At 36.5% G+C, this 12,748-nt stretch overlaps 1 protein-coding gene across 5 annotated transcripts in view; it reads left to right on the forward strand.

The window, feature by feature from the left end:
• Positions 1 to 12,748, forward strand: part of LRRC7 (leucine rich repeat containing 7) — a 508,503-nt gene that overhangs the window by 260,609 nt on the left and 235,146 nt on the right. For all 5 annotated transcript variants that reach the window (XM_081818633.1, XM_081818631.1, XM_031041667.2 and 2 more), the window contains exon 5: positions 6,511 to 6,589. In XM_081818633.1, the coding sequence (XP_081674759.1) occupies positions 6,511 to 6,589 (79 nt within the window). The remainder of the gene's footprint in view (positions 1 to 6,510; positions 6,590 to 12,748) is intronic.

The following is a 12,748-nucleotide window of genomic DNA, read 5'->3' on the forward strand; positions in this document are numbered from 1 at the left end:
GTCTCGTGGTTTAAATACTATCTATATAATAATGAATCCCCAATATTTTGACCTACAGTCTTGACCTCTCTCCTAAACTCTAGGTTCATAAACAAATACCTACCTGACATGTCCTCTTAGAAGTCTAACAGACATCTCAAATTATACATGTCCAAAAGTGGACTCTATCTTCAACAGCTATTTCACATATTGAAATACTTGTAATCTAAATTAAAGGCAACCCCTTCATTCAAGTTGCTTGGGCCAAAAAAATCCTAGAGTCATCCTTGATTCCCCTTTTTCTTTCATACTCCAGATCTAATGTATCAGGAAAACTTATTGGTCTTACATTCAAAATACATCCAGATCCCATTTACTTCTCACTCCTTCCACTACTCTAACCCAGAGTAAACCACCATCAACTCTTTTCATGCTTTACTTACAAAAGCCTCCAGTTGGCCTTCCTCCTAGAAAGGCCACCCTTCTTAGGGACCAGAGTGATCCTCTTAAATTATAAATCAGACCAAATTATACTTATGTCCTTCAATGTTTCTTTATTTCATTTAGAGTAAGAACCAAAGTCCTTGCAATGGCTTGAGAAGCCCCATATGAGTAGATACCCTCATCTTACCCCCCACATACACACCCCTATTACCTCTCTGACTTAATTTTTTGCTACTTTTCTCTTCTTTGCTGTATTTTAACCATTCTGGACTCCTTGCTTTTTTTTTAGAATACACCGGGCATACTCAGGCTTTATAGTTATCTTCACTATCTATTCCCTATGCCTGGAACTTTCTTACTTTCTACTTTCAGACATCCAGACATCTGTTTCTCTATCTCTCTCACCTTCTTCAAGTCCTTGCTCAAATGCCATCTTCCTAACCAATAATGAGGCTTACCCTAATCACCCTAGTTAACTTCAAAATTCCCAGGTGTTTCTTCTTTTTTTTCCTTTTTTTTAAGATTTTATTTATTTGTCAGAGAGAGAGTGAGAGAGCACAAGCAGGGGGAGCAGCAGGCAGAGGGAGAAGCAGGCTCCCCGCTGATCAAGGAGCCCGATGTGGGACTTGATCCCAGGGTCCTGGGATCATGACCTGAGCCAAAGGCAGACACTTAACCGACTAAGCCACTCATGTGTTCCTAAAATTCCCAGGTGTTTCTGATCCTTCTTCATTATGCTCTAAATATCTTTTCCCATAGTGCTTCTTATTGCTCAGATACTATATAATTTTATATATTTATATTAATTATCACTATGTTTTATTGTACAAATTCCTCTGCTAGAATACAAGCTCTGCAAATGAAGTGAATGTATCCATCTTTATCATGCTGTATCCCCAATGTTTAGTACAGTTCCTAACAGAGTAGGTACTCAAATATTTGTCAAATATATGAATGGCCCTTTTCTCTCAGGGACATTATAATTAATTAGTGACTCAAATATCAGAAAACTATATATAATAAGATGGTAAAGCAGTGACTCCTCAACTTATAAGCAAGTACTATATCTCATCTCTTAGTGTTATTTAATTTCAGACATAGTATAATCTAAAATGCTAGGTGTTAGGAGAGAGCGACATGGACTAAATTAGTTGAATAAATTTTCATGCAGATGATAGAATTTAAATGTATTTGTATGGATGAAATTTGACTGAGGATTTAGGTGAGAGAGTGGATGAGGTCAAGTAAAAATTGTAACATTAAATAAATATACTCAGAAAATAAGAGTTAAAAACAGTTTATATATTATATAAATGTCTTACATTCTGGTTTGCCTTTCATTTATGATCATAAGGATCAATGTTGCTATTATTATTGTTAGGCTCCATGTTTGATAATGACAAAATTGTTTTCTTCACTTAGACTCCATACTTATCTATTTCATGGGGAAAAACATTTACTTTCATACTTTAAAATCAACTTAAAACCAACTTAAAGCCTAACCCAAGATTTTAATGACAATTTAGTTTTGTTTTTTTATTTTGACACCAATAATTTTTTTATAACTAAAGTTGAAATCTATATTATATTTACAGGTTTAAGATCATTTTGTCAAGACTTAGTCATCTGCATTAGAAATAGATAAGATAGTCCAAATAAAAACAAACAGATAATCTAAAATCTAAATTTAGCTATGATTTTTCAACTTCTACCATGCTAGGCAGGACAGACCCATATTTGGTTGATTTCAGAATTCTCTTCTTTCCCTTCTTCTGCACACCCTCTGCAAGAATGATGGAGATGTGTAATGGTCAAATGGAGGAAGCAGGAAAGAGAACAAGAATGAATAATCCACAAAATGGATAAGTTCTTGAATAACTGAAAGTTGAGCAGGAACTTTTTCAATCTAATTTCTTTTAAAAAAGGAAGGGAAAAGAATCAGATAAAGTAGTCAATTATATCTTTTCTACTTCAAGGTATTAATATTCTGTTAATGCAACTTTGGTTAATTCCATTACATTATAAGTTTTGTTTCTGTTTTAAGTTCAGGATGCAGAAATGTCATTTCTCATTTGACAGTATTTCTGTGAACATACTCAAAATAGTTCTGTGGTATGGTTACTGAAGTGAACATATTGGGAAAATATTACCATAGTGTCTTAATTGAGAAGATAAACATTTATTGGTATTATCAGTTATTTGTGAATAGAACAATAGTCCATTTTAAAAACTAAATACACCATTTTGACTATATTTTGCCATGTAATTATTTTAGAGTACAGTTCTCATTGTTTTTTCAGCCTAGGTTTGAATCTTGTCTAAATATAATGAGCTTGAACCTCCAGGATTCCCAAAAGTGAACTCTTAATACCGTTGGAAGAGAGTTCCTTATAGGCCTGTGTTAGAAAGCTTATGTGTTGTCTCAACTGAAAAACGGAGTAGAACTTGAATTGTAATGGTCTAAATATGCTTGAGCCCCCCCATTTCCTACAGTTATCACAAGTAAAAATGGTTAAAATAGATATATTGTTAAAGTGGAGAGTACGTATCCCTCTATTTCTGGATGAATATATTTGAAAATCAAAACAAAGTTCATGTTAGAAAATGTGTGTGTGTGTGTGTGTACATATATATGTATATGCACATATCACAAATATAACCTTTTTTATAAATTGAAAACACTGTTTCAGAGGACCAGACAGATCAGTCACAAAGACTGGTTGATAAAGGTGTGGACTCTATAATCAAATCTGTTATAATTTTAATAGGAAGGAACATAATGAAGTAAAAAGGAATAAAAGATATAGTGTTAAAAAATTGAATTAATTCCTACCTTTTCATCTACAAACACCCATTAGTATTTATACAAGTTACCTAATCTTTGTTTATGCATGGTTCTTCATCCATAAAATGAAAATAATATTGCCTAATATATCTTCCTCACAAGATTATTAAGAGAATTAAGTTATTTTACACAGTGGCATAGAGAAGAGTAAGTTACCTTAACTCTTATTAATACATGAATTTTATCTAGTATATATTAGGCACTTGTTAAATGCCAGACATGATACTAATTGCTTTATCTTCCTACCATCTAATACTCAGATCAACCCTGTGAATTAGATAAGAAATAAATAAGTGATGCTCAAATATTATATCATATAAGATTATATAGCTAGTTAAGTAACAACACTGAGATTCGTTCATGCTTCCAACCTGTGCTTTTAACTCTTTGCTAAACTACCTCTTCATGTTTAGATTGAACTATGAGTTAAAGATATGCTCTAGAACTTTTCCTAAATTCTAGGGCCCATATATTAGTACATATGGTAAAGTTTCCCTGGAAACATTTTAGAGCATTTATCTCAGATACATGTTGATTAGATATTGGAAAATTCTTTCAGCACACTAATTCTTACTTATTTGCTTTGTTCTCTTAGGTGGATAAATTTTACAAATGTATTACCTCAAGCCAGCTCATTTTGATATTTCGTTCCTTTCTTGACTGAGACAGTCTGCTTCTATTTACTGTTGACCCTTGAATAACACAGGGGTTATGGGTGCCATTCCCCTGCACAGTTGAAAATCCACATATAACTTTATACTCTCCCCAAACTTAACTACTAATAGCCTACTGTTGACTGGAAGCCTTTTCACATTTTTTGCATATTAATTAGCCAATTAACACATATTTTGTATATTAAATGTATTAATACTGTATTCTTACAACCACATAAGCGAGAGAAATGTTAATAAAGAAAATACATTTACAGTACTGCATGTATTTATTGAAAAAAATTCATGTATAAGTGGACCCTTACAGTTCAAATCCATGTTGTTCAAGGGTCAACTGTATTTCTAATAATTATAGATAACATTTATGCAGCACTTTGTGCCAATTACTTTATCTGCTTTATCTCTCTATCCTCACCACAACTCTCTTTGAAACCGTTCATATAATCACCAATTTTCAAAGTAGGAAACTAAGACATAGAACATTTAAGTGACTTTCATAACATTATCCAGCCAGTAAGTGATGAAGATGGGATTCCATCTTAATTCAGTAGACTCTGCTTTGAACAACTTTAAGTTTGAACTGCAAAAAACATAATAAAAGTTTTTAAACAAATAATTTAGTAGTATTTTCACACAACAGGGAATTCCATTCTCAGTAGAAGATAAAGAATTACAGTGTTTTTCTTAAAATCATTTTTTTAAGATTATTTATTTATTTATTTGACAGAGAGAGACACAGCGAGAGAGGGAACACAAGCAGGGGAGTGGGAGAGGGAGAAGCAGGCTCCCCGCCGAGCAGGGAGCCCGATGTGGGGCTCGATCCTGGGACCCTGGGACCATGACCTGAGCCGAAGGCAGACGCTTAACGACTGAGCCACCCAGGCGCGCCTTAAAATCATTTTTTAATTTGCTTCTGTTTCCACGTCTTGGTTTATACATAATTTAAGGAAAATTCATCCTAAGGCAAGCACCTGTACAGATAAGGCACCAGGTACACCAGTATGCAATGAGCCCAAATTGATCAAACAGAAAAAGGTAAAAGGGTAGATGAAGTCTTATCCCCCTGTTGTTTGCTGATATCCAAAGTAAATATAAATACTAAGGGAAAATGTTGAGGACATCTCAAGGATTGACTTACTGACTTCTTTGCCATTTTATTAATGTCTAGTTAATGAGGTATCTGTAGGTATTATGGCCTTTCCAAAAAAGGAAAATTGGCTTTTCTTATTCAATTTGTACATAATGCAGCTTTTACACTTCCTTCAGTTCTTATTAAGACGCTGAAATACTTCAGCAATAACTTTAGGACAGCATAGTTTCTGATGAAATTTCACATAGGGAGAAAAAACATGAGAAACATCCCCATATTGTCTTTTATACCCTTCATTTACAGTGGATAAGTGACCTGTCTTGGTTTGACTATCTTCCTGCTGCTTCACTGGGCTTCGAGGTTTTGTGGACATGGTCGTCTAGGTCAATGGAATCTAGTAAGGTGGAAGGCTTTCTTTCTTGTGTATCTATCATTAAAAAGTTCAACAAAAACCTACTGCAAAATGTTTCTTATCCTTTTGTCAGATATGAAGTAGTGAGCAGGACTAGTTCTTTATGGAAATTTTTACACCCTTAATAATCCTTTCAAAAATGTAGAGCCGGTAGTACTGCAGGCATATAAGGATAACTTCATATTTCTGCCTTCTCTTCTTTTATAGGACCTACTATATTTGATTCACTTGTATCAGTTGAAATATCCTCCACATCTCTTATTTCTCTGACCCTTACATTTATGGGTTAGGTTTGTGGCTTACTGATTTTCAGTTTTGTAGAAAGACCTATGTTTTTCTGTCACATAGCCTACAGCACAACTTTGACAGCAGATGAGCAGTTCTCCAAGAGCGATGAGCCAGGCTGGCTATCTCAGAGACTCCAGAGAGGACCCAAGGAAGAGCTGCTCACCTCTTCACCCTTTCATGCAGTTGCAGAACTACACTCTGTGCAGCCAACAAGGAAGAACTGCATAAAATTTGTTAGAGACCCACATTAATTCGGGAATATATACTGGTTTTGTGATATATCCTTAGATATTTTTCACATGCATGTGTTCAATCTTCCCATCTTATAAAATAAAAGAAACAAAGATTTTGTCATCTGTTTTCTTTACATCTGCTGATATCCCCTTCCCCCAGTAGCAGCACTTAATGACCAAATACCTAATTATTTTTATTGCTTTAATTAATATAGAGCCAAGATCTATCTCATGCCGAATATACAATTGTCTTCAATTTTATATCCAATTTCCTATTACTGTGATAAAATATTACTTAAATTTAAATTTTATTTTTAAAATGTATATATTATTTTTAATATGTATATATTATATAACATTATTATGTAACACTAATATATTATTACATTATTATATTTACTTAAATGATTATCCTAATGGTGTATTGATGCTATATCTATACTGTATATTAATTCATAGTTTTAATTAATTATTCTTAATATTAGAACTGTAATTTAAAGAATTTTTGCTGGGACATTTTCATGTGCTTTTTTTTCTTTACATTTTAGGTGTACAAGAATTTCCAGAAAACATTAAGTGCTGTAAGTGTTTAACAATTATTGAAGCCAGTGTCAATCCCATTTCTAAGTGAGTATGAATGATTACATTTTATTTATATTTATGTTTCCATTGGATAATAATGTACCCAGATAAACAAAATTCACATAATAAATGAATTTTAAATATTGCATTTAAAATTCAATTTAATAGAATGATGAGGAAAAATAATCAAATCAGAATAGTTTAACAAAAGATGATTAAAAACATTGCTGAATAATGATGAAGGTCTAATTGGCACAAGATGGCATTACTTTGAAGTTAACTATGTCATCATTCTGTGGTTCTCAGGCAACATTCCATGAAAGAGCACTGAAATGAAAGAAACAGTTATTAGTTATGATCTTGGTAGAAAATTAACATCAAGGATCTAATGAAAGTTCAAGAGAGTACAAGAGTTTGAGATATTGATAGGTGCATGAAAATAGCTGATCACGTAGTTCCAGTTGGAAAATGAATTAAGTATAACCAGAAAAAGGGACTATTTGTGTACAAGGAAGAGTGGAAAGAGAATTCTATGAGGATAACAGAATGGAAGACTTGGATCGTAAAGGTGTTGTGATCAGAAATGGGGCATTATGGGCACCTGGGTGGCTCAGTTGGTTAAGCTACTGCCTTCAGCTCAGGTTATGATCCTGGAGTCCCGGGATCAAGTCCTGCATTGGGCTCCCTGCTCAGCGGGGAGTCTGCTTCTCCTTCTGACCCTCCCCCCTCTCGTGTGCTCTCTCTCTCATTCTCTCTCTCAAATAAATAAATAAAATCTTTAAAAAAAAAAAAAGAAATGGGGCATTGTGGTGCCCCTTTTGATCGGTTAGTAGAGAAATGCCATGGGAAGACGAGACCCAGCATGTGTCAATGTTGGCAAATTATAGTTATGTCATAGGGATGGTGTGTGCTGTGCAATCAAATAGGTCAAGAAACAATGGAGTGAAGGCACCTGGGTGGCTCAGTTGGTTAAGTGACTGCCTTTGGCTCAGGTCATGATCCTGGAGTCCTGGGATTGAGTCCCGCATCGGGCTCCCCGCTCAGCAGGGAGTCTGCTTCTCCCTCTGACCCTCCCCCCTGCTCATGCTCTCTCTCTCTCTCATTCTCTCTCTCAAATAAATAAATAAAATCTTTAAAAAAACAAACAAACAGGGCACCTGGGTGGCTCAGTTGGTTAAGCGACTGCCTTCGGCTCAGGTCATGATCCTGGAATCCCGGGATCGAGTCCCGCATCGGGCTCCCTGCTCAGCAGGGAGTCTGCTTCTCCCTCTCCCGCTCCCCCCTCTTGTGCTCTTTCTCTCTCTCACTCTCTCTCTCAAATAAATAAATAAAATCTTTAAAAAAAAAAAATAAAAAATAAAAAAACAAACAAACAATGGAGTGAATGGATTGGATAAGTCACAAATCTGAATGTTAAAGTCACTTAACAATAGAAGTGGACGTAAAACCTGGAAAGACAGTAGCAGCAATATCTGGAAGAGGTTGAAACAAATCAGTGGTATTGGGATGCAGATAATGAGTCTCAGTAAGACTAACATTATAATTATACAAAAACTGACAGTAGGATTTGAGAAAAAACCTTAAGTCATCTGTTCATATTAAATTGGGGAGACTAGGAAAAACTGAAGCCCACTGGAAAGGCATTTAATGACTGGAGTGTTTTTTTGAAGAACAAAGGAAATTTATCAAAGGGAGTTTGAAGGGAAATTTTTCATCAATATAGTTGAGAAGAGGCTGTTTCTCTATGGGTCATGAGAAGAGGCTGTAGATGAGACTAGGAACAGAATATAAAAGAAGGAGATAAATTTTAGATGGAGATCTTTACAATGAATTGTTTGTAAAATAACTTAAGGCCTTTAGTAGAAAGTGTGGAACATCAAGAAATAAAATGTATTTGAAAGAGAACAACTTTTCCACCTCAAAAGTAGAATATGGAAGAGAAAAAAAAAACTGTGAGAAGTATTTTTCAAAACTCTTAAAGCAGAATGCAATTCTCTCAACAAAGAGTAGACATTACTAACTTTTCACATCAGGACTACAACCATATCCTTGACTTAAGTCATAATACAGGGCAGATGATGAATTGTTTTGACTTCTAGTTCTTTAATCCTAATAGTTCATCTTATTTAGGAATCACGATAAAGTCTTTGGGAGTGGAAATCAGATGATAATTTATATCTTTATGAAGCTTCAAAACTATAGTTTTATTGGCTGTGTCTCTGAATTCCTTCCATACGTTTAGCTTTTTAAAAGATGAGTGTGACTTATTTCATTTAAAAATGCCTAACACTGAAAGCATTAAGTGGTTTGGGAATTCATAAAAAATTACACAAAAGTCAATTTAAGTAGTATATTAATTTTAAAGATTTTTTAAGATATAATTCATATACAGTAAAATTTACCTTTTAGCTGTATGGCTCAGTGAATTTTGACAAATGTATACAGTTGTGCACCACCACTGTAATAAGATTTAGACTATTTCCATCTCCCCAAAAAGTTCCCTCAGCTCAATCATCCACTTCTCTGATTTCTATACCCATGGTTTTGCCTTTTCCAAAATGTCATATAAATGGTATCATACTTTTGTGTCTGACTTCTTTCACTTAACACAGTATTTTGAGATTTATCCACATTGGTTTAAGAATCGGTATTACATTCCTTTTTATTTCTAGGTAATATTCCATTGTATGGAAATACCACAATTTATTATCTATTCATCAATTGATAGACATTTAGGATGTTTGTTTCAGCATACGTTTTCTATTGGGTAAACACCTAGGAGGGGTATACTGGGTAGTATGGTGTGTGTATGTTTAACCTATAAGTATTTTCAAACCGTTTTCCAAAACAGCTACCCCATTGTCTTTCCCAACAGCAATTTATTAGAGTATCTGTTGTTCTTCATCTTTGTCAGAATTTGGTGCTATCGAGGCACCTGGGTGGCTCAGTTGGTTAAGAGTCTGCCTTCGACTCAGGTTGTGATCCAGGGGTCCTGAGATTGAGCCCCAAGTCTGGCTCCCTGCTCAGTGGGGAGTCTGCTTCTCCCACTCCCTCTGTTGCTCCCCTGGCTTGTGCTATCAAATAAATAAATTAAAAAAAAAGAATTTGGTGCTATCAGGTTTGTTTTTTGTTTTTTTCTATTTTTACCAACATACGTCATTGTGGCGTTTCACTGTAGTTTTAATTTACATTTTTAATGTCCAGGTAATATGTTTTCATTTTCATGTATTTATTTACAATTTGTATTGCTTCTTCAGTAAAAGTTCAAATCTCTTGTTCATTTTTTTTAAAAGATTTATTTATTTATTTTAGAGAGAGAGAACACCCAGAGAGAGGGGCAGAGGGAGAGGGAGAGTCTCAAGCAAACTCCATGCTCAGCATGGAGCCTGACTCAGGGCTCATCTCATGACCCTAAGATCATGACCTGAAATGAAACTAAGACTCAGATGTCTAACCAACTGCACCACCCAGATGCCCCACATCTCTTGTTCATTTTTATTGCCTTTTCTTCTTATTATTATTGAATTATAAGAATTCTGGGGGTACCTGGGTGGCTCAGTTGGTTAAGCCTCTGCCTTCGGCTCAGATCATGATCCCAGGGTCCTGGGATCAAGCCCTGCACATGGCTCCATGATCAGTGGGAGGTCTGCTTCTCCCTCTCCCTCTGCCCCTCCTCCCTGCTTGTGTTCTCTCTGTCTCTCACAAATAATCTTTTTTTAAAAAAAGAATTCTTTATATATTCTGGCTAAAAGTCCTTTATTTGTATGCAAATAATTACTCCTATGACTTATCTTCTCATTTATATATATTTTTTTTAGTTTTATTATGTTATGTTAATCACCATACATTACATCATTAGTTTTTGATGTAGTGTTCCATGATTCATTGTTTGCATATAACACCCAGTGCTCCATTCAGTACGTGCCCTCTTTAATACCCATCACCGGCTAACCCATCCCCCCATCCCCCTCCCCTCTAGAACCCTCAGTTTGTTTCTCAGAGTCCATAGTCTTTCATGGTTCCTCCCCCCCACCAAATTTCCCCCCTTCATTTTTCCCTTCCTACTATCTTCTTCTTTTTTTAACATATAGTGTATTATTTGTTTCAGAGGTAAATCTCCTTTTTAAAATAGTGGCTTTCAAAGAGAAGATTTTAATCATAAATTATTTTATTGGTTTATGCTTCTTCCTGTATAAGTGATCTTTGCTAAATTCATAGTCTTAAAGATTTTTCCCTATGCTTTCCTCTGGAACTTTTGTAGTTTAGGCTTTACACTTATGTCTATGATCTATTTAAAGCTAATTTTTAGGAGCGCCTGGATGGCTCAGTCAGTTGAACATCAGGCTCTTGATTTCAGCTTAGGTCATGATCTCAGGGTGGTGGGATCAAGCCCTGCATCTGGCTCCCTGCTCAGCTCAGAGTCTGCTTGTCCTTCTCCCTTCCCCTCTGTTCCCTCCCCCTGCTTGTTTGCTAGCTTGTTTGTTTGCATTTGGATATCCATTTATTCCATTACCATTTGTTGAAAAAATTATCATTTCTTCATAAAATTACCTGAGTACTGTTTTTTGTAAATCAATTGATCATATGTGTTTGGATCCATTTCTGAATTTTCCATTTTGTACATTAATCTATATGCCTGTTCTTATATCAATTCCATACTGTCTTAATTACTATAGCTTTATGGTAATTCATACGATCAAGGAATGAGAGTCCTTAAACTTTATTCTTCTTTATCAAAATTATTTGGGCTATCTATACCTTTTGCTTTTCCATATAAATTTTATAATCAGCTTGCTATTGTCTACAAAAATGTAAAATCCATCTGGAATTTTAATAGAGATTACATTGAATCTATAAATCAATTTGGGCAGAATTAGCATCTCAAAAATATTGAATATTCCTAATCCTGAGAATAGTATATCTCTATAGTTACTTATATCTTTTAAAATTTCTTTTATCAGGGTGCCTGGGTGGCTCTGTAGGTTGGGTCGTGATCCCAGAGTCCTGAGATCCAGCATGATGTCGGGCTCTCTGCTGGGCTCTCTGCTCAGCAGGGAGCTTGCTTCTCCCTCTCCCTCTGCCTGCTGCTCTGCCTAGTGTGCTCTCTCTGTCAAGTAAATAAGTAGAAATCTTTAAAATAATAATAATGAAATAAAATTTCTTTTATCAATGCTTTGTAGATTTCAGCATATGAATCTTGTATATGATTCATTCATCTTATTCCAAGTATTTCATGGTTTTTGTGCAATTGCAAAAGATTGTTCCATTAGTCAATTATTTATTGTTAGTATATAGAAATATAATCAGGGGGGTGGAGCAAGATGGCAGAGGAGTAGGAGAACTGGATTTCGTCTGGTCTCAGGAATTCAGCTGGATAGGGATCAAACCATTCTGAACACCTACAAACTCAACAGGAGATCGAAGAAAAGAATAGCAATAACTCTCTGAACAGAAAAGCAACCACTTACTGGAAGGTAGGACGTGCAGAGAAGTGAATCTGAGGCGATATTTGGGAAGATAGACGGTGGGGGAGGGGTCCTCCGTCGGCTGCTTCTGATAGAGCCGCGGAGCACAAAATTGGAACTTTTAGAAGTCTGCTCCGCTGAGGGACGTCGCTCCAGTGGCTAAGCAGGGGGTGGAACCCTCGTGGGACAGTGTGCTCTCAGGACCCTTGGGGTCACAGAAAGACCGGGGGTGCCTGACTGCGCCAGAGATCCCAGGTATCGGAGCGGGGAAGCCGGCTGCAGAGGTGGAGCTGAGGCGCAGGCTCTCAGCTCGGGGTTGCCATAAACCGTGATCCGCGGCACAGTCGGGCCACTGCTCCTCCAGCAGGGACCCAACAAGTGGCAGATCCAGGGAGATTCCCCTTCCACCCGCAGGAGGAGCAGTGTGGGAGCGCACCACAGGGATCTGCTGGGTTTGGAGACTCCACACCGAGTCGGGTGCCAGAGATAGAAATGTTCGGTCACAGGCCGGGTGAGCACGGAGTGCGGCCGGAGACTGGGGAGACGGGAGTGACTGACTGCTTTTCTCTGGGGGCTCACTGAGGAGCGGGGCCCCGAGTTCTCGGCTCCTCCGGGGCAGAGATTCGGAGGCCGCCATTTTCACTCTCGTCCTCCAAAGCTGTACGGAAAGCTTGCAGGGAACAAAAGCTCCCGAGAGCAAACCTGAGCAGATTACTTAACCCGGACCAGGCAGAGGCGG

The sequence above is a fragment of the Leptonychotes weddellii genome, chromosome 4, assembly GCF_054177405.1.
Source record: "Leptonychotes weddellii isolate Sample4059 chromosome 4, ASM5417740v2, whole genome shotgun sequence".
NCBI classification, from domain to species: Eukaryota; Metazoa; Chordata; class Mammalia; order Carnivora; family Phocidae; genus Leptonychotes; species Leptonychotes weddellii.